We start from the raw sequence: 22,156 nt of genomic DNA, 5'->3' as shown, positions 1-22,156 counted from the left end.
ACAGCATATCCAGCTAGGAGTGAAGATACAAACCTGAGAAGGCCTCTTTCTCCGACTGAAATACCCAGAGATGGATCGTGATTACCTAAAAGAATTACATTTAATTTTGCAAAAGTCATCCTACTTACGCTGTCATTGCTTCCTTTGTTGTCCTCATACTTTGTCTCTATGTGAATGGAGAATTTAGGCAAAAATGAACACTGTAACAAAAGAGAAATGTGTTTGACATGATAAAAATATGCTGTGTTCCATCAACTGACACATTCAGTACATCCTGGTTGGTAACAGCTTTCTTGTTATTTTTTTTTTTCCATGTTACTTCAAGAAAAATTGTCAAATTCACACAAAACATGAAAGCATTTCATGATTCTGGAAGGACACAGAGACTATATCTGTAAGCAGAGCACTGAAATGAGTGTATAAATAAATTAGTATGACTTCTCTGGAGTAACTAGCTACTGTAGTTTTCATGCTCATTACACACAGGAGCACTGAATGCCCTCTGAGCAGAACTCTGTCATCTCAAGAGCAACTCAATACTCTTCACTATAGACAAGGCTGTCCCCCACACAAGAAATCCCAAGGACTTTTCATTGCCTGCAGGTTCTGCACAAACAGTCCCAGTGCTTTGACATGCAAGGGTTTGGTCTATTTTCATTTTTAGTGGGAAATGAATTTTAGCACAATTTCTTATTAATTAGATTAAGATAGATTATGAGCTGCCATGGAAAATCTTCTACACTAAAACTCAAAATAAGCTCTAGAGAATAATGCAATAAAATTAAGGATACTTTTTTTTTTCCTCACAAATAAAATACAGAAATATTATCTACGGGAATAAATTTTTCTGTGGATTGCTGAATTTAGTTGGATTATCAAGACTAGATTTCGTAATAGCAGGCAACATAATTTGCAATATTTTCTCCACTGGAATATCTTTTCTGTAGCACTTCACAGCTCTTCTTTCAAACCAACTTTTCAGAGAGGCAGATAGAGTCAACATCTAAAAGACTCCAAAGAATGTCAGTTTAACAGCATCTTTACTGTTAGTCATCAAGTTTTGCAATAACTGCCAGCAAAACTGAGGTATGATGCACCAGTAATACCCTATGGCAAAATGTCTCTGCAAAGACAATGACTACTTCATATATTGTACATACAGCTCACACAACGAGGACATTGTGATGCCTTAGCATTAACACCGCTGTTGGTCCAAGTTTGGACTTGATAAAGTTTGGATAATTCTTCTAAGGGATGGGCTGATGAGTAAGAAAGGAGGTGATTTAGAAGACAATTTGCCGTGCAACAAAATTTAAATGAGAAGCCTGTTCCTTTGAGACTACAGAAAATATATTCCCCCTTCCGTGAATCTCATCTCAAAAATAATGCTTCAATTTTCTTTTGACCGCAGAAATATTCATAAGCACATCCAGCCTTGGTGCAAAAAAGAATGAGTTTTGCCAGAACAGAGTTCTGGTGCCAGGGGCTGTACAGATAGCAGACTCATTCTGGAGGAAGGAAGAAGGCTGCTGCTCAGCCTGCCACTCCATAACATAACGAGATATTGCTATGGCACACACTGCTGCTGTGGATGACAGACCACACCGGCTTCCCTTCAAATCATATAAATATTTCCCCTTTTAGTAAAGATTTCTGGGGACCTGCACCTTATGAGCCTCAATCCACCCTAAACTGCAACCAGCTCTCAGCTATGCAGCTTGTGCACCGAGTGACAAAAATAAAACATTAAAAAATCACCAGCATATAGAGTGCAAGATGGGGGAAGTTCAGTGCCAGGTGAGCTGGTTCCTTATTATCCACATCTTGTGGGCAATTAAAGATTGATAACATCTGAATCTCAGAAAATACCAGCTGAAGATATACAGTATTTATAAGCACTCTAACAGACCTGTGGATCTCACAATGCAAACACAGAGAAATTCCAGATATTCTCCGAACTGAGGTTGTATCACCTATCTCAGTATTTTGCTCCTGTGCTGACAGACAGCTGAAAACATCTGCAAACAAATGCCTCAGCAAAGAACAGGCACTTTGTGGAAAGAAGTTCATTAGCAAACCAACCAACCAAGAAAAACTACAACAAAAAAGGGGAATGAAGAACCTTGAGTTATATTAATGTTAGTTGGAAGGTAGTTGGAAGGAGAGGTGAATAAAAGCGACTGATGACAAGAACTCTACAAATAAATGTTCTAAAAGTAAGCCAAAAGCTATAAATGTCTTGCTACAGAGACAAGGAATGACCCAACAGATGGAGATGCCATCACGACTGAAAACAACGTTCAGTATCACTCAGATGATTCACATTCTAAAAGTAAAGAACATTCCAGTTGTTTTCCATGCATGCACGAGAATGGGAAAGGTTGCAGATGTAAATTACTACTGGAGGTGGGTTACAGAACACAGATTAAAAATAACAAAGCCACTGACATCTATTGCACAGTTTTCAGAGCATTTGGAAGGGAACTTCTTCAGAGCTTGGATGGTAAAAACAGGGGTCATGAATTTCAAAACCTCACAAATGGCAGCTCTGTATTCTACAAAGACACATAAGTGCTGGGATCACAGCCCAGGCATACAGAGCTGCTGCTGACAACAACCCACAGCTCTGCGAATGGGCATCCCCAGGGAAAGCATCCTTGAGGAAATGAGCAGAGCCTGCCAATTAATTCATCATTTTGTTTTTATCAGTACCTCCCAGAGCTGTGCACTGAATGCAGTACCTGGTACTGCACTACTATGGACTCAGGGCTTAGATCTGAGTACCAGCTTCAAGGAAGGTTTTCACTAAAAGCTGCAGAGATGTACGCCCTAGTAGCACAACATACCAACCATTTACTGGCACTGTGTCTGCATGTTTCAAGGTTAGTGCTGCAGCCCAGGCTTTAGTTACCTGTTAAGAATCTGCCCTTTTGATTTGATGACCAAAATTTAGTTGTCTTTGCTAAACAGTTAAAATGGACACTTCCAAAATAGATACAAATGGAAGCAGTGGATGATGTAAGTGATCAAACACAGTTTCAGGTACAGTGGGGGGATGTAACACAAAACACGAGAAACATTTGTGCTGTTGACCTGAAGCACTGCTAGGAAATATGGAATAATGCCAAATGACAGATTTCTCACTTCCCCTGCAATTAAATAAATACCTGCTACTTTCTACCACCATCTACAGTTTACCAGCAATGATTCAGACCATGAGACTCAGAAACGCAGCCATTCTATAGACTGAACTTCAGGTGCCATTAGGTTGCCTTTAGCAGTTCAGCGAAGCACAGAACTGAAGTGTTGTTCCCTGCAACTCCAAATCTAGACAGTTTAAAAACAACCTTCTGTTCTGGCATTTCAAACAAGAGATGTTAGGAAATGCCTGAGGATCTCCAGATTTCTGCACAAGAACTACTATGTGCCACTCACCTCATGGCACCTCATTAAAAAGCAGAAAATCATTTTAGCATAAAGCTATCAAAAGTCAACCTCACTGTTGCTTTGCAGATGGTAACACAAATTTACCTCCAAATGAAAGCTACAGTTCAACAAAAAGAACTCAACTGCCAACACAGCTCCGTGGAGCTGGCCGCCAACCACTGCTCCAGCAGCTGCGGGGGGCTCGGTGGCTTTCAGGAACATTTAGCAGGGTCCAAATTTTTGAACATTTCACAGACTGCGTCTCATGATTCATCAGCTGCACTCTGACTAATTGGCAGAGGGCTCCGGCAGAACCAGAAAATTGTTTATGCATCGTTCAAAAGACTTTTATTACTCATGCAAGAAGTACATTTTTTTTTTCTACTTGAGTGGCTGTGTATATACCCAGCCAGGGATTCAGTGTTATGCAACAGTTGGAATCAAACTTGGGAATGAACAGAGGTAAGAAACCTTTCAGCAGATTTCTCCTCCAAAGCACCGCTCCCTCCGTGCTGCCATCCACGCAGAGCAGCGCGCAGGGCTCTGCTTCCACGCCTCCGTTCCATTGTCTCTACAGCTTACAGGGATTCTCTTTGGACAAAGAAATAGTGGCACATTTAATCTTAAATTTAAACCTATACCTGATTTCTATAGAACAGCCCTAGTGCCTTCAGGGTCACAGGGTAAGGATTCTTTCATTAACACTTGCTAAGGAGGCATCTCATGTTGTCACCTCCACATTTCTTCAGAGGTGCCTGGGAGGGACATGAAAAACAAAACAAGAGAAACCCAACCACAATGGAAGAGTATTTCAGGTGTTTTTGTTCTCTGTGCTGTTGTTTGTTTGCTCCCTGCACTCAGCATCCTTTTTGGGAGGGCCAGGAGAGGATTAAAGCTCAAGAGAGCAACCAGCAAAACGCCCATGGGTCTGTAACCAAGTACTGCACACAAGCACGGGTATTTCCAGATTAAAATAAAGTGAAATGAAAGCAGCATACGGAAAAAGCACACACTGCAGTTGGATTTTCAACTCACCACAGATAGCCTCTTGGAAAACGAAAGGCCTATTTTTAGCACGGTGATTGATTAGTGTTGCCATAGCAATAAGAGACACTTAGAACAGGGTAGAACCTAAGTATGCCAAAACACTTGCCAAAGTCTTAAAGAAACAGTCAAGCACATATGGTGTTTCACAATCTTTTTAAGTAGAAGCTTGTAAAAATAACCTTTGCATAGTAACTACATCCGAGGTGGCTGAAGGAATTACTGCAATGCCAGTGGATACGTTGGACAGAAGTAACTCAGAGCACTTTCTTTTCCTTCTCTAACCCATTCTGCACAGGTAAGTGTTATTTCATCAACCCCTTTTTTAGCTTTAGTTTCATTTTCCAGAGTTTCTTGCTGACAAACATTCAAAGAACTGCCAGATCTCTCACTGCTGCACTTAATTCTGCTCCTGGTGAACATGAAGCCACAATCCCGAGAAGCTATTTTTGTGCAGCAAAAGTTAATGCCGCTTTTTTTTTTAAGCAGAAGTATATCTAAATGCTGACATACCAACCTGGGGAGGCCAACATTTCACCTCAATGCCCTCTGATCTCCCACCACATTTCAGGCTAATGAATTATTATTTTTTTTAATATGGTCACGTGTTCCAAGGTAATGTACACAATGGGACCCCTTGAGGCAGTCTGAAGTTCAGAGCTCGAGAAAACAGTAACTGCTATAACGAGGTGAGACCAGCCAGGCAATGTTATTTTTCATTCTTTAAATAGAGATCTCACTGCTTTGAATTCAAAAATTTAGGGCACTGTTTTGGGAGTCAGTTGGTAACAGCATCTTCTCACTGAAAATCAAAGTAGCGTGAAAAACAAATGGAGCCTGCAATATTGACTACCTTCAAAATAGTCTGGAGAGCACAGCATGCAAGCACAGAGCTGCTCTGTGGTGCAGATTACCTATTGCACAAGCTAGCATCAGCAGGGATGGCAAAGATGGTGCAGAAAAGATTGGAAAGGACAAGCTAAGAAAATCACTCTTTGTTTGCATTACATAAAAAAACCTGAAGAACCAGTTAAATAACAGTTGCCTCCAACCTCTGAAATTCAGCTCCTATCTCTGTTCTTGCCTTCCCCTAGGACCTCATTCTCTGACACAGGGTAACAGGAACCTGTTTATTGAGGGAGACTGCAAGTGAGAAACTGTGTGCAAGTGAAAATGGCAGTGCCATGAATCAGAGAGCAGTCTGAATTGCTTTATGGTAAGCAAAGAGGAAAAAGAATTGCCCTAAGCAGCTGGATTTAGTCTGCAAGGAATGGGATGACTGAACGGGATGAAGCTATTAAGTAAGAGCACAGGTTTGATGTTTTCTATTATTTGATTCTTAAAAATATTGCAGCAGTCCTCTTTGCTACAACCTCACAAGGAGCCAAACCTGTGTTTTACCAGAATAACAGCATCAGTTCAGAGCCTCTCCTCCAAGCTTAAGGGGAGCTGGGAAAGGAACTCGGGGAGAAACTTTGTATTCGTTCATACAGCTCTTTTTGCATCTTTAATGCAGACCCTTTTTGCACTCAGCTGGAGAAAAGTTTGTGCACTAAAGGCAAGACTGATGTATTCCTTTCAGATTTCAAGCACTGGTAATCAGATAAAGAGAAGGCAGAGAATAAAACCCTACAAATTCATTGCAGTGAGCACTGCAAACTTTTTTTTTCTTCTCAGGACTATAAACCTAACAATTACAAAAACATCCCTTCCAGCTAATTTACTTCATGGATAAACTGGCAGCTAAGTGAAGCACATAACATGCCTGTTCTCAAAGTAATCAGAAAACAGCAGGTCAATAATGGAACATTTAGCAACTATCACTCTGGGGCCCTGACACATAGCAGATGAAATGATTGTATTTGCCTCAGTCATTTGCTGTAGAAGAATTAATGTCACTTTGATAAATCAAAGGAATTATTGTCTCCTGTTTTCTGTTCCATAACTGTTTTTCATAAATATTCTGAATGTATGTCGTATTCTTAACTCAATTTGAACCGCTGGCTGGTTGAAATAAGTCTCCTCCTCCATGCAGAGAGTAAAACATGCTATCTGAAGTCTCCATCCTGCTTTATACACTTACAAATGTGATACCAATAGCTGTCAGAGATTATGCTTTTTTTCCTCTCTTTTCTGCTTCCACTCTTTCTCCAAAATCTCAACTGTCACTTGAAGAGGTGAAATAGATATGTGCTGCTTATTGCTGAACAATGTCCTGATGCAGGTTCAGAAACGTGGCTCTATGCATTCCTTTTTCATTTGGTTTGCAGTACAGACAAGTTTTCTTTCTAGGTAATTATTTCTAATCTAGCTGGACAACCTCAGAGAGGAGTAAGCTTCCCTTCAATCATTCTTCGAAAGTCTAAAAACAGAATATTTCACACACTTCCAAAAAAGATACATATGTAAATGCTACAACAAATTTGCACATAAGGGTTTGTTGAGAGATCCAGGACATCTTTTCTCCAACTTCCAAGTGAAAAAGGTTCCATCCTGAAACTTGCAAAGGAATTCTTCCTAAAAGCCAGCAGCAGGAATCACCTATTCCCCAAAGCAAGTATTGCTTGACTGAAGGCACTCAGCAGTACCCAGGGAAACTCCCTTGGAGTTACTTCTATAGGGCTTCCTTCCAGCTGTACCTCAAATACAGCATCCCAAATTTATAAACTTACCATCAGCTTAATTACAACATTAAACGAACTCGTAAGTAAAAATTGTTTTAGCAAGCTGTCTCACCAGGTTTCTAATTACAAGATCAAAATCAGAGCAATTTAAATGGAAGTTTAAGCGCCAGAAAAAAGCAGATTTTCTCACTTACAGTCCTTAAGCAATGCCCCACCGCTGTAACAACCATTTGAACATGAAGGCACTATCTCGTTCGCTAAGTTCATTCAAACCTGGATGAATTCCTTTGGCTTCATCTTCAAAAGCGTTTTTTCCTACTTCCTCCTCTTTCAATAGCAGCAGGAAGCTTGCAAAGATTAGCTCAAGGTTTGATGCAGCATTTCTTGGGACATAACCCGTGTCACACCTTCCTGATAACAAGTCTTTTGTACTGCAGTTTTAATGAGATCCTCCTCCACAAACAGCGTGGTATACATTTTAAAATGCTTTCCTGGCATTACAATATTTCACATATTGCACAACAGATAGCATCACTTGTACAGTCATTCTGTAAAGCTCATTATCTTTAGTATGTCATCTGCATTACATGTTATTAATACAGCTGTCAAGACCCAATTGTCGACCAGGCAGCCGCATCTTGCTGTTTGCTGTCAGATGTAGAGATCTGCTGTGGAACAGACACCATTCTTCAAAGTGGATGCCCTTAAAACTAGACCCAGACTTTAGATACAAACACAACAAACACCAACTCTGTTGCCATGCATCCAATCACTCCCGAAACTCACTCCAGAAATTATTTTCAGTGCTAGCTGAACTTTTTTTCCCTATGCAATCTTGCAATTTCAGGTCCTTGAGAAAGTCATATTTATGAAATCTGTACTGTTTCACAGGCAAAACAGATTAGTCTGTACTGAACCACTGAATTCTAGTGTATGTGTTTGATGTTACCCAATTCCTGAACAGCCTTTGTGTTTTACAGTTGATAGAGCTAAGCCTTTCAGCAAGCTTCAGTCTGCCATTCACACCCTCTTCTAAAGCTCTAATGCACACAGAAATAACATTACGAAGCCTTTAAGATCCTTGCTCTTCATTTAGAGTGGAGATTCAGATAAAAAGGTAGGATTTTTCCTTTCTAGTAGCACCACACCTTGGTAAGGTTCTGCTTCATTTGTGCAATTTTTGGTTGATTTGTCAATGACATGTCACTTCTTAATTTCAGAATCAGTTTTCCTCGAACTGAGGCTCAGTTTAATTCCCCTGGTGTCCCACAGACCCTCTAGAGGGAATTTTCCATTTTTTAGAAAAAAGTGTTTCCAAGCTGTCTTACACATTCTGGGGAATATCTGTGCTGGTTAATGCTTTCTTTAAGAACTCTAATAAATACAGATAAATATTTAGATAAGTATTCTAGGCAAGTATTGGAATTATTCCCAGTGGTATATTTAACATTTCTGTTCTAGAATCAATAGTTTGAGGCAAAGAACTTTCTCTATTTTCCCTTGAATACCATTTCACAGTCAACTGGCTTTAGATTTCTGACTGAAATGCAGTTTCCTTAATCTCATCCCAATATTTTTAGCTTTAGTTCCTTGCACCACTGTGAGCAATTATGGGAACTGGGGAATTCCCAGAGGCAATTCACTGTCACTAAGGAACTGTTTTGCCTACCTTCTGCATTTGTAGACCCATTTGATTTTTCTTTAGAACGCTATTCAACTCTGCTCTTGAAACGCCCCTTCAGCTGTATCTGCTCTGCACACTCTCCCTGAAATGTGCTCCAGGTGTTGTCTTATCAGATTAGGAAAAGATCACTTCCCAATTCAAATTCTTGGAGAATGACATTGCTCTTTGGTTTCAACAATGCGCTGCATTTCAAATTCAGACATAAGTTTGTTTGCTTCAATCATTTCTACCTGTCTCTTTCAGTTAAAGAAAAAAGTACTCAGAGTCACAGGTATCTGTGTGACATAGCCTGTCATCGTCACACTGCAAGATTAAGCTGCTATCAGGGGTTTAATCACTTAATTACTGTAAACTGCAACAGGCCTCACTGAAGATGCCTTCAGACAAAAATAGCTGAGAGTCTGTCCCTTTTTTGCTATTATCCACTATGGCACACGTGAGTTTCTTACATTAAACAGATGTTACATGTGAAACAAAGCAGAATACATAATAAATGCAAGTGCTGCTCCAAAAGTAATGCCTCCTATTCTACTACACTGGCCCACAGCATCAGGGGTGGATGTCAGTGGGATGGCCAAACCTTTCCATCAGTATTCCATTACGTGCTGTTGCTTTGTGACAGATGGCAGCAAAGGGGCAGTCTGACACAACTGTGTGTGACACAGGAGTGTGTACAAAGCAAAGGGCTGGAACTGAATTCCTCCATGTGGAAAAAATGGCACCCCTGACATTCATCAACACTTGCTGAATGTTGATGGAGACCAAGCAGTGGATGTGAGCACAGTGAGGGGTGGGTGGTGCTTTTCAGTTGTGGTGACAATGTTATGAACAAGCCACATTCTGGATGGCCATACACAGCTGTCACACCACAAGATGAAGAGCATCTTGATTAGCTTGTGTGCGAATCAGCTAATGGTGGTGACTCTTGGGAAAAACAGTGTTTTATGGCTGAGAATTTGCTCTATCAAACAGAGTTATTGTACTCTTTGTTTCATGGAAACAAATAGGAGGCATTACTTTTGGAGCAACCTACGTATATAAAGTAGATGTTGAAAAGTACAGTTCATCTACACAAGTTTTCAAACCTAGCTTACCACATTTATAACTCTAAGCCTGCAGCTTTCAGAGCTAAGCCTCCAAATCCCTTTATTTTGACTCTTTCACATTCATCACATCAAAATCTTTCTCCTCTCCTTATTCTTCACAGGTTTTAAAACATTGCACGAGCACTTTGAACACTGCAGAGTTAAAAACAAATGGATTATATTTTAACTGTAACCAGAAACTCAATCTAAATCAAGGCAGCTGTTTCTGAAGTGTCCTTTCACCTGGAATTTCCTCACCATCTCCCCCTCATCTTCCAAAGGCTGTTGAAAACTCACTGTACATTATTGAGGTCAACACATTTAGAACAATTTTTCTCATGATTTACATGCCATATTTTGCCTCAGCTCTGCTAGAGAGAATAGCTGATTTTTTTTTTTCTGGGCACCAGGCCCAGTTTATTCTTAATTTTGTCTACAGATCATACAGTTTCCCAGATACCATACCAGAGATGAGCATTTTATAAGTTAATAAAACAATAAATAAAACAAAGTATGTTCTCATATCTCCAAGTAATAACTAGAACTTTAAAAGCCTTGCCTTGTTTTATAGAAGATTTTCTATGTTATAGTTACTGCATAAAAATATACCATATTTCAAATGCTAAAAAAAGTCAACAATTTATAGGGAACAGTTCAAATGTAACATTTCATTTCTTAAACAAACAGTCCCACTATTGAAGGTATTACATATTAGTTGTATTAAGAAGGAATCTGTTTGGCTTCCTGTACTGCAGTTCACATAGTTACACTGTATTTTTAGAATAAAAAGAAGAAAAACTTACTGTGTATTCTGATTTCCAATCGTCCATTTGTAAAAAAAGAATCATGAGGGAAAAGAAAAAAAAAAGTGAAATAAAACACTGAAGCAAGATCCTTGCAGCAAACACACATTAATCATTAAAGGAATTTTGTCTGACAATCTGCTGATTTATGTGTTATTAAAGCGTATGGGACAATAGGGGGTACAAGTCAGCACAGTCTAAGTACACGATGTTTTATCTGCAAGGAAGGTATCACATAGATTACAGCTTTTACTTAGCCATAGTCTATAATCTCTATGTCTATCACTTAGCATGTGATCTGAAGCTTCTGAAGGTAAGATGAACTACTCAAAAACAAGTTAGTAATCATTTTACTCCTTACCTGTGATTGTATAAGGATAATAATTCCAAGCCTTCTCTGTAACATAAAATATTTTGGGAACAACTGCTCTAGCCCAGCTAGGTAGTTTGCTGAAAATAAGAAAATACATAATTAGAATATATTATGATCTGTAGGTATGTATATAGTACAGATGCTTGCAAACATGCTTGTACTTTGACAAGTGTTTCACAGGATGCAGTAATACTCAGACTTCACAATATTTTTATCTCACAAACATGCGTTGTTTCAGATTTCTCCACAGATGTATTTGAAACCAAGACAGCTCCCCTCCAAAGCAAGCAATATTGCATGAGTGTAATGATCTCTGATCAGACACAAGCTGAGGTTTCAGTGCAGTTTCAAGAACTGAGCCTCAAAGCTCAGGGCATGGAGGACGCAGCAGGTGAGCCCTGCAAGGTGTCTGTGCCACAGAATCCTCAGCCACAGGGAGGCACCCTCTTATAAGAGCTCATGAGCAAATCTGTGGTGTTGGTCCACTTCCATCTTGACTCTGTCCTTTGTTCTTAGAGCCTGTTTCTTATTCCCCATTTCCATTACTGGCACACAGCTCTTACCATCAGAGTACCAAATGAGTGAGGAACAACCACACATTCTAAAAAGCAGCAAAGTTTAAGCAAATCCACCATCCAAGCCCTTCCTAACAACATCAATTACAGCCACTGGAGCTGTCAGTAACAGAGATGCAGTGCTGGCCACCCAGACAAACATGAACTTTCTGTGAGCACAAACTGCACCGTACTTCAGGGACTCAGTTAAATTGTGTTGGTCTGCCAACGTGTCAAGAAGATCATTCAGGCTATGGCTGAATCTTTACTGAAGTTTTATTTCCCGACTATAAATGTTTGAAACAGTTATTTAAGCATAGCTACATGTGCTGAAAATAAAAGACTTTCTGTATTAGCAAACTTCGAGGGAAAATAAGTTTGGATCATTAAGGTTTATTTAACCATGATTTAACTATGCATAAATATTGAATTTGCCCAGAGGCAAAATGCAGACATTGGCACGTTATCTGAAGATTCAAATTCAAGTGCATTGACTTTTGCTCTTTGATGACAGTGCTCAAAAACAGGTTTTCTTTACACAAATCACAGAATCACAGAATTGCCAGGGTTGGAAGGGACCTCAAGGATCATGAATCTCCAACCCCCCTGCCACATGCAGGGCCACCACCATTCCACCTAATGCTAGACCAGACTGCCCAGGGCCCCATCCAATCTGGCCTTGAACACCTCCAGGGACGGGGCATCCACAACCTCCCTGGGCAGCCTGTTCCAGTACCTCACCACTCTCTCCGTAAAGAATTTCCCCCTGACATCCAACCTATATCACCCTTCCCTCAGCTTAAAACCATTTCCCCTTGTCCTGCCGTCAAATCTTTGTGCACAGTCTTTCATGCACCTTTTTACGTATATAAGAATTCAAATATTAGCAGGCAAGAAAATACAAATGAAAATAATGCATAAATCTTTCCAAGAAATCATCACTGAAAATATCAGGTTTAGGACTATTATGGCAACTATCACCACTATGGCAACAGAAGCTTCTGTCTGTGAAATAATGACATTTTAAGCAAAGCTGCAGCGTGCTGCTTGCTTGAGCAACAGTGGAGACATAAACACACAAAATATTTCTAATCTATGTAGATACTGATGATAGTATCTCACTAATTGCTCATGAGCATTTGGCAATGCACAGAGGATAACTGCTCACGACTGTGTGAAGCTGTCCAAACCTATCTATTGCTGGAGCCTTTATAGTGATACTCCTTCACAATTCACTGCACATTGGTGCAAAAAGGTGTCCTGTGATGAATGGTTGCAAAAGCAAATCAGATCACCTGAAATAGACTGGAGGAAACTTTGAAGACCATCTGCTTGAAAACCATGTGTGCAGCAGCATAAGAATGGAATATCTGGGCCAAAATCAGCTGTGCAAGCAGGAAAGGACAACTGTTCCCACCAATTCAATGCCCAAACCAGGCCAATAAACAATTCCTTCACCTTTCTACTCCTGAATTTAACCATGACAAGAAAGTAATTTGACTTAGACCGATGACAAGAAAAAAGAAGAATGAAATGAAGGAAATCAAAGGTTATTAATACAATAAAGCAAGCTGGAAGAAAAATTATGCCTAACAATACCTAATATATGTGCTTCTTTCCTCAAGTGGACAGGAGACAGATCTGGCAAAGTGTTATAGAACTACTGGTTCTCCATGAGATCTGCACTGTCCAAGTACTCAACTCACAAAGGTTTCATACAGTTTTCAATATCCAGTTCAATGTAGCAGCAGGAAAGGTACGACAGCTTGTGTTTTCCATTGGCCTTGTTTCCCAGGAAGTACATCTGGTTGGATTTCTGAAGCATGAGAGCAACTTGTACCGGGAAGCGCAGTAATACCTTATCTCTGAGTGCACTGTGTTGCTCTTGTAGGAAGTGAAACTTTCTGCAGTTGGAGATTCCAAAAGTGGCTATTTAAATAGCACAGCTTCCTGCAGTAACCACGATGGATGTTGCTGCAGAAGCAGCAGTGTGGCTATTTTTAGTCATACAAGTAGTTCTTGTCTACAGAGGCGTTATAGAAATAGGAATACACTAAAAGTACTCGATGTAAAGCTCCTATATTGTGTTACAGGAGGTGACTGAATTTGAGTAGCATAAACTCAAGCTAAACAAAGGTTCTTTGTAAAGTAGACCCTTAAACCTGACTTCAAACATCCACTGTAACCATAGCTCAACTTCAATTTCCTGAAGGCACGTGAATCTTCTTTGTCACTGCTCATACCCATCTTTGGGCAGGAGATCCTCTGGTCCACTGCCTATGCTAACAGAAGAAATATGCTTCCAAAGTATGTCTTACACATGCTTTCTAGGACAGATGTACTTATTATGAATTACAATAAAGTGATGATTCTGAACATGCCCTTCATTGCATAATGCCTTATCTCTTCTTAATATGGAGGAAAGAAATAACCAGAAACAAACAAAGAAAATATGGGAGCTCTACAATAGGAACAAATGTATTGATTTTTACCAAGTCTTATATCCAGCCTGCGAGGAAAAAGAATTACAGTCACAATAATATTGAATGTTGGCAAAATATATTGTTTGATTGCATGTGCATGAGCATGCAACATTACTGCTGATTCAATTTAGCCTGAGTGAAGGTTAGATATGTCAGGATTGCAAAGGAGGAATAACCTGTAACATAAAAACAATAGCTATGCTATTTCTGTGCTTGCTATGAAAGGGCATAGAAGTATAATAAAAATGAGGCAGGCCAAGGGGAATAGAAGAACGACAGAAAAACAGCAATATTCAATTAAATCAGAGGTAATAGGAAGATTGAACGATATATTTCATAGGTCACAAACATATATATATTTAAATAAATATAAAAACATCTCTAGCCTTTGAGTTTGAAGGTACCAACCTTCAGCAGTGTCATTTCACCATAGGAAGAGACATATTTCACTTTTCTGTCTGACAAGGACATTCACAGCTAATTGTTATTGCTGCCCATGCTGAACGAAGCAGTTCTATTGCACTTGCCTGTTGAGATAGACACGTTTCTCTGTTAGCTGACCATTGCCATGGTTTGGATCCTCATAAGGTTCATTCTGCACCACTTCGACACCTTCACCTCGGTCACTCTGCTCATGGCTGTGCTTGCTTATCATATACAATTGCCCAATTCTGTACTGCAAAGCAAAAAATCAAGAACAACATATTCACTTTATGTAATATGAGTATTCATAAGTCAATGTCATACAATTCTGTATCATTATGTACAAATTTAAGGTCATCTAAGGGATGAAAAACAGTATTTCGAAGCTTTATTCAGGCCTATGAGCAGAGTTCCTCCCATTATCTTATCAAATCCAGGGCTTCACTTACAGAAAAAAACAAAAGCCACGTGCATACAATAATCAAGAGAGAATTTTGTTTTTAAACTATATTTGTAAGTATTTAAGTTAAGAATAAAAGAACAACTAATATACTGCATTCAAGGTGGTTTTAACTGGCAGGTGAACTCTATGGGACCAGACTTCTCCTGCCATACCAACATGATGCCAAGCAGTGAAGCCACACACATGGATTCAGGATAGTTTGCCAATTCACGGAAACAGCAATTTCAGCTCTTACTGCAGAAAGAAGCAGACTAAGTACTTAGAAAAAGAAGTTTGAGAAGAGTGATTTGGTGATATCATTAAAATAAACTTGAGCACTTTTTTTTTTTTTTTTTTTTTTTTTAATATAGACTCAAGTTATTTAGGAAGCCAAAACCCAGGGGCTGCAATCACAGAGAAATAAGTTATTGCACTGGCAATTGACTTTTTTTCCCTGCAGTATGCCTGCATCTACTCTAGGGCTTTTTCCTCCAGAGAAATGTAACGAAAAATACATTCCTAAACTTTCATTAGCAAAGATTTTTAGAGTAAGATTGTACTTTCCCATGCATTCTCTGTCCTGAGATTTCACTCTTATTTAAGTCCCCTCCATATTCTTGAACACACCACCGTTCTCACAAGAAACTCACAAGAAAGGTCTTTGGACCTGTCCAGTTTTATCCACTGGCTCCATCACTCCTCCAAAGTAATTTATTTAAGGACATCCACTCTAATCACACCAACCACATCAATCACTTCCAACACAATGGACAATCCCTTAATGGCTGAGCTACCACACACACAAAGCTGCCAGGTACACAAAGCTGCAGCGTAGGCAAAAGGTAACAGTCTGACCTCAGGAATCTCTCTGAAATTCTCATGGTTATTACAGTTATAAAACAGCAATCCTATGCACTTTACAAGCTCCAAAATCCCAAACCCAAAAGAGTAAAATTAGAAAAAACAGTCGAAACATATGGAACAAGTTATCAATGAGATGGTCTTGCTAAAGAAGACAATACGGAATGGGGCAGGGGTGTTCCCTCACATGCACACTACAGCAACAAAGCAAACTGCTGTACAGAAACATTCCTAAGACATTCACTAGAACAGCGATGCAGAATAATACTACTTGAACTATTGGATGCTGAGTTCTATTCTCTCCCCATATCTCCAGCTTCCTGATCTCTGGTGCCTCTTTCAGAGGAAATGTCCCCATTTAATAGATGAGCCCTAAAAATCATTTTTTCTTGCTAATCTTGTTATCATCATCTTTGGTCTCTACTGAATCTTCTTCTTCTCTATCTCATCACATTTAAACACTTTGTCCTAATCTTCAAGGCTCTGAAGAGCTATCGACTTCAAACATACACTTCAACAAGTTCATGAAAAATTGCCTTCTCTGCTTCACTAATAATAAATGAATGCCCTGGTACACAGCCAAGGCAAAGCCTGTAGATGGAGCAAACTCTTCTACTGGACAAGGTAGTAGTGTTGGAAAAATGAGAACTTTCAGACATATGAAGCTATTCTTCAGCTCTGATATCAAAGCAGCGTTCTTCAAAGCTGAACACAAAGAGGAAAAAATGAACTGCTTTTAATTAGATATGTATGAATTAGACCACCTGTGAGCAAAGGCACTGCCTGCGGAGTGATAAGGATGGTAGAAAAGAGGAGAGGTGATAAGGTGCTTATCTCCTAATGGAAAGAAAGAGATCAGTAATTTGTAGCCTGTGGAACATGAAAAGGTTAGTTGAGGAAAGGGGGAGAGCAATTACAGTTTGCCATAAAACCAGAATCACTACTGAGATCTCTGATCAGATTTCTGCTATTTTTGACTTTTGTTTGCCATGGACATCTCTGGAAAGTGTTCCACAATTGCACATGACATTGCATGCTAAGATTTCCAACTTCCACGCAATCTTGGCAATTTTGCTCTCAGCAAATATCTCCATTTCTGTGGGAAACATTGGCTCTGAAACATCAAGACAAAAGCGTGTTCATGCTGACAATGAATAAGAGTGCTGTACTAAGGCATTTGCTAGCTCCAGTATCACAGATCAGATATACTCCCATATAACAACATGTTTAGCTAATGGAGATTGATATTATTTCATGGACACACGCTACCACAAACTGCAAGCAGAACAGACATCACCAAGGCTATAAAAGCACCCTGCTTAGCACGTGGGTAAGGATGGCTGAGCTGCACTGTTCAGCAGATAATCTGCAGCACAGAGAAATTACTTCACAGACACCGCAGTCAATGCTTACAGAAAGTTCTGCTTCTCTGACGACACTCAGAGTCACGGACATTCCAGTGTTAACTTAAAGATTTCTGAGATTGAACAGAACAGAATTTTGCCTCATCTGAGCGCTTCCCAGCTCAGTGCTTTTACCACAGGACACACCTGTAAAGGTGTTCAATTCCCAACAGTAATTACTTAAGTCAAAGTGGTTTCTCTTATCACACTCACTGACTATAAATCCTTCAATCCTTCATATTAATATTACTATTAGACATCACTCTGCCTTTTGAAACGGGCACTGCCTACTGCACTCTCAGGTTAATGCAGAGCCCTCACACGCAGGCAATTATAACACTGTGCCTTCTGATCCCCGTGCTTGTGTAGATGATGATTCACAGCTATTAAGAATAATTTAAGAAAGTCTTTTCCACGGCACGAGCTGCAGGTTCTGACAGGGTGATTTGTCTTCCTTGCTATTAACATTCCTTGGTTGGTTTTAACTAGCACAGAGGAACACACACTGTAAGCATTTGAGTTCCACGTACCAGCATACCTGTGCTGCTCCTACCAGATCTACTTTTTAAATTTTTTTCTTTTCAGTGTCTCCCACACAGCATAACTCACCAGTGTGAAAGAACAGCTGATATTTCTAAAATAGTGGTTTTCCTGCAAAAATAACTACATTGTAGACTAGGGTCATGTGAAAAGAGTCCCACTGGTTTTGACTCCTGGGAAAATCTGGAAAGAAAGCACGAATAGTAAACAGAGCACAGAAGGGGAGAGTTTTTATAGGCCAGTGCAGTACCTTGCAGAGAGAGCCTGGCTGCTGCTGGGATGGTACCAAATCTCACTGAGGCTGCCTCTGCAGAGCACACACTAGATGTGCACCTTATTTGACTGCTAATCTCTACACCACAGCACTCAGAGCAAACCAGGCCTTGCACCGCATTCGCTTTGCCATGTAGAAATATCCTACGTGCAAAGAAGTTTCTACCAGCTGTTGTTTTAAAATGGCTGTCCTGAGGCACTAGCACAAGACTGTAGTTTCAGAAGCAACAGGAGCTTTCTAAAATATGATTGTCAAGAGCAAATCCGTTTTAGCTATGCAAAAGAATTGATCTTCTGGAACAGCAGCAGAATTGATTTGTTACAAGGAACAGCACCCAAACTCTACATGACCAGCTTCATCTAGCAGCAGACACAGAGGTGCACCAGTTAATGAGTGCCGTGGTCAAAAGCATCTTTTGACTGAAACACAGCAGAGGTGCACTGTGTCCTGAGCATCAGGTAAAGCCAGTGCCTGAAATAAACAGTGTGGAACCACAGAAAAATCCAGCAGTGAGAAAAATATGTATCTAAGAAAATGAAACCACATGAGAAACCAAGATACTAATCATTAACCATCAGTGGCAGAAATGAGATACAAGAGAACTAACATTACATATGTCAAAGGGTTATTCTGTCTATAGATGTGATGTGATGCAACGTACAGCTTGCTAGAGCCTCCAATCAAGGCAGGTCAGTCAGTGGGGTAAGTGTCCCTCATGCTAGTAATAAATAAACTGACTAGTTCAAGTTTAATGTTGAGCTTTAAATCTCCCCTTCAGTTAATTCCTGCATGCATCTATGACTCGTGATGCATTGCACATCTGCTGATTTGCATCATCAGCATTTTTTATTATTGCCCAAATTCATGGGAACATGTTTTTGTAGCCTCACAAATAAACAGTTGCAGCAGGAACTGTTGACTCTTGCATGCTGTAAAGTGCAATTCTTATTGCTTTCATGTTTGCATTGCCTTTCTCAAGGAAGAAATTTGCCTGCAAATCACTTCATCTGCTAAAATTCCTCTGAATGACATTCAGTAGCAACTGGAATAGGATGTTCAGCAGAACAGTACCCCTCCTCCAGAATTTTCATCTAAAGAAACCTGATCTACATAACATTTGAAGTGTCTTGGCACATTAATGGCTTACATCCTATGTGAGTGATGCCACAATTAATAGAAGCAGATTAATAGTAATCCACAATTAATACACATACAACACTGCTCATTTCAATTTTCACTGAAATGGAAATTAAATTGCAAATTTTCAGCTTACGTGCAAATATGTTTTGCTAAATATAGCTCCTGTCCTTTTCAGATGCTAGCAATTTTGTGTTTCTACACCAGCTGTGCTATTGGAAAAAAAAAACAGCTGTTTTCACCCTGAATGTACAAGCTCATATATTTAAGAAACAGTTCTTATTAACGATATTTTGCAGCGACTCAGCTGGTTAAATCTTGCAACTGTTTACACGATGTGCTTCTTACATAATTGCCAATACCACCTCATTATCTGGGTCTACGAATGGATATATATTTTCTGAAAGAGATGCACATGATTTTCTTGAGCCTGTTCCCAAAAGCAGACACGTGTGCTGGAAGGGACTTCTCATGGCCGCTCACAGCCCATCTGCCAGTGATGCACACTGAAACACTGCTCCCATCTATGGGTCCCTATTCCTGAGCACACACCTCTAAGTCAACGTAGGTTATGCCTTTACTTGCAGCTTGTTGCTTTTCAGGCACAATTCACTTTGCAAAACAGGTTCGATGACTATCAAATACTATTGATGTATTTTCTAAGCAAATACGACAGCATATTGTAGTTGTTAACTACAATTCATCCATGAAGTTGCAGTTAACCTGAAGGCTGAAGTTCAAAGAGCTGTTTGTTAACCCTCTTTAAATTTTAACTCAGAACGTGGTAAAATGAACTCAAACTTGCAACATAATTTTTGCAGAGTTTCTTTTGGTAAGCAAAGCCTATTTCCTGCTATTCCACGAGAAAACTTCCTATTTCAGATGCTCCAGGGAAAAATCATAGTGAAAAGCAGAATTCCTTCTCCATCCATCCATCCCTCGCTGCCATCCAGCAGTGCACACCAGCCTTGCACATGCACTAACACCACCACCTTTCTCTCACTGTGTAAAGAAACGTTCTCTGTGAATTAGTGGCAGTGACCAAGCAACTTGCTTTATTAACGAGAACTCAGTGGTATGTCACTGAACTAAATAAGATATAGGGGAAAAAAAAGAATCTAAACTTACGTGCCATACATATTAAATGCATTTTTGTTGTTTATAGGAAGGCCAAGAGCAGCCAAGCAGTGCAGTGCCTCAAAAAGCTGCAGCCGCAAAGCTGAGTCTGCACAGAAAGAGCAGCTCCTCCAAACTGCAGAGGGATGTGTGTTCATTTTTTTTGATTCAACTCAGTTTGAGTCAGGATGTATTTGGCCCCTCCTGAATGCAATGCTGCAGTCAGGTCTGGCTGTGATACAGATGGATTGAACACATGTGCAACTCTTCCCATGCAATGGAAATTGTTTTTCACTTTCTGCATGGCTAATGGCACTCAACTGCTGTTTAAGTAGAACTTCTTTCCCCTCAGGTTACTTTTCTCTAATTACTCTTCAGTAATTACTCTTTTTTTTTTTTGTCTCTTACAAAATCTCTCATACTGAAAACATCAACTTTCAAGTACAGAGAACATGATGCTTTCAGGAAAAAAAAATTCATGTACATTTTGCATTTAGGAGCACTGAAGAAACTACAAAGGATTCAATAAACTTTGTCACAATCAGAGGGGAGCAATTCTGTAATTGGTAAGCAAATTCCTTAGGAGGCAATTGGGGCAATATAATTCTGCCTGTAAGGATAAAAAAGGGAGAACTTTCTTAGGAGACACAATATAAAACAAAAAAAGGCCGTCAGTATCAGAACTAAGACTTACCATTTACAAGCTAAAGGATCAGACAAATTCAACCTGCTTTCTGATATCTTACTCAAATGAAAATGAAGCAGATAACTTTTCTTTGCTACTTCCAATGAAACAAAAGTAGATTCACAGTCAAAAGGAACAAATACTTCAGTGTATGTTCTGATCTTATGAGAGGAAATCAACTTCAATTTGATTTTTGAAATGCGCAGTTTGATGTCTGCCTTCCCATGATAAAATAACAGTAGAATGGAGTGTCTTCAGGCAGCCCAAGCTCCTGCACAGAACAGTCCTCACCTGCCTTACAGGTTAGGGTGATGAGGATATTAAGGCCAGTGAAGAGGACACACATAAGCAAGACTCGAACTATTTAAGAAGGAAAAGAAGACATACTTAACTCTCCATTCCTAGACTTACAAGATATACTGAAATCTCAAAATCAGTACCAAAAGAAGACAAAACACTGTCATGTTAGTTCATCAGGACAGGCATTTGGTAAATAAACCTGCAAGTGACAAAAACATCCCTTGTTGGAATAAGGCTCTACAGAAGCTGCCCACCGTCAGACAGCACTGAGTCCTGGAGGGAAAGTCTGGAACAGAGCAGCCACAGCTGCACCTCCTTAGAGGCCAGAGCCTGGAAAAGTACAGTGCCAGTACACCAAGTTACCATGAGATTGCAGATTTTAGCCAATATAGAAGAATTAAACCACCTCATCCTACTTCTGAAGATTAGAGAAATAAAAGCTTGTAAACGTTTTACTCCAATCTTTAAAACTCTGCTCCAAACTGCCACCTTTTTTTGTATCATTTTTTTCACATGCACTTCTAACTTCATCTGCAGAATATCCATGACAATTTTAACTGGTATCAAAGTATGTCTACTGTCACATTGTGAACAATACATATTGTATTAACCACTTAATCAAGTAAAATAAAGACTGCAGATGAACTTACACTTATTTAACTAAAAAAACCTTGTTGGTGGAATATCATCCCCCAAAACACTGCATGGCTCAAATAAAGTATACAGATACACAGAGAATTATAAACATCTTTTTCTATGGAATTCACTCTCACTGGCAGAAGTGATAATGCTTATGCTAAAATGTGATATAACTTCTGGAGCCACAGAGCAAATCAGTGCACCTATGGCCCAAGAGATCCTTGCTCTCCTGTTAGGCAGCAGCAGTCCCTGTGCTGAGC

The 22,156-nt window shown here is 39.6% G+C and overlaps 1 protein-coding gene across 1 annotated transcript in view; it reads right to left on the bottom strand.

Annotated features, from left to right (window-relative positions):
* Positions 1-22,156, bottom strand: part of PITPNC1 (phosphatidylinositol transfer protein cytoplasmic 1) — a 72,402-nt gene that overhangs the window by 27,966 nt on the left and 22,280 nt on the right. The window contains exons 2-5 of the mRNA XM_031598817.2: positions 14,604-14,752; positions 11,028-11,116; positions 10,667-10,674; positions 129-200 (exon numbers count right to left, since the gene is read on the bottom strand). Coding sequence (XP_031454677.1) covers positions 129-200; positions 10,667-10,674; positions 11,028-11,116; positions 14,604-14,752 — 318 coding nt within the window. The remainder of the gene's footprint in view (positions 1-128; positions 201-10,666; positions 10,675-11,027; positions 11,117-14,603; positions 14,753-22,156) is intronic.

Source organism: Phasianus colchicus, chromosome 20 (genome assembly GCF_987193195.1).
Source record: "Phasianus colchicus chromosome 20, bPhaCol1.hap1.1, whole genome shotgun sequence".
NCBI classification, from domain to species: domain Eukaryota; kingdom Metazoa; phylum Chordata; class Aves; order Galliformes; family Phasianidae; genus Phasianus; species Phasianus colchicus.
The sequence above is the reverse complement of the archived record's forward strand: the minus strand, read 5'-3'. Positions and strand labels throughout refer to the sequence as shown.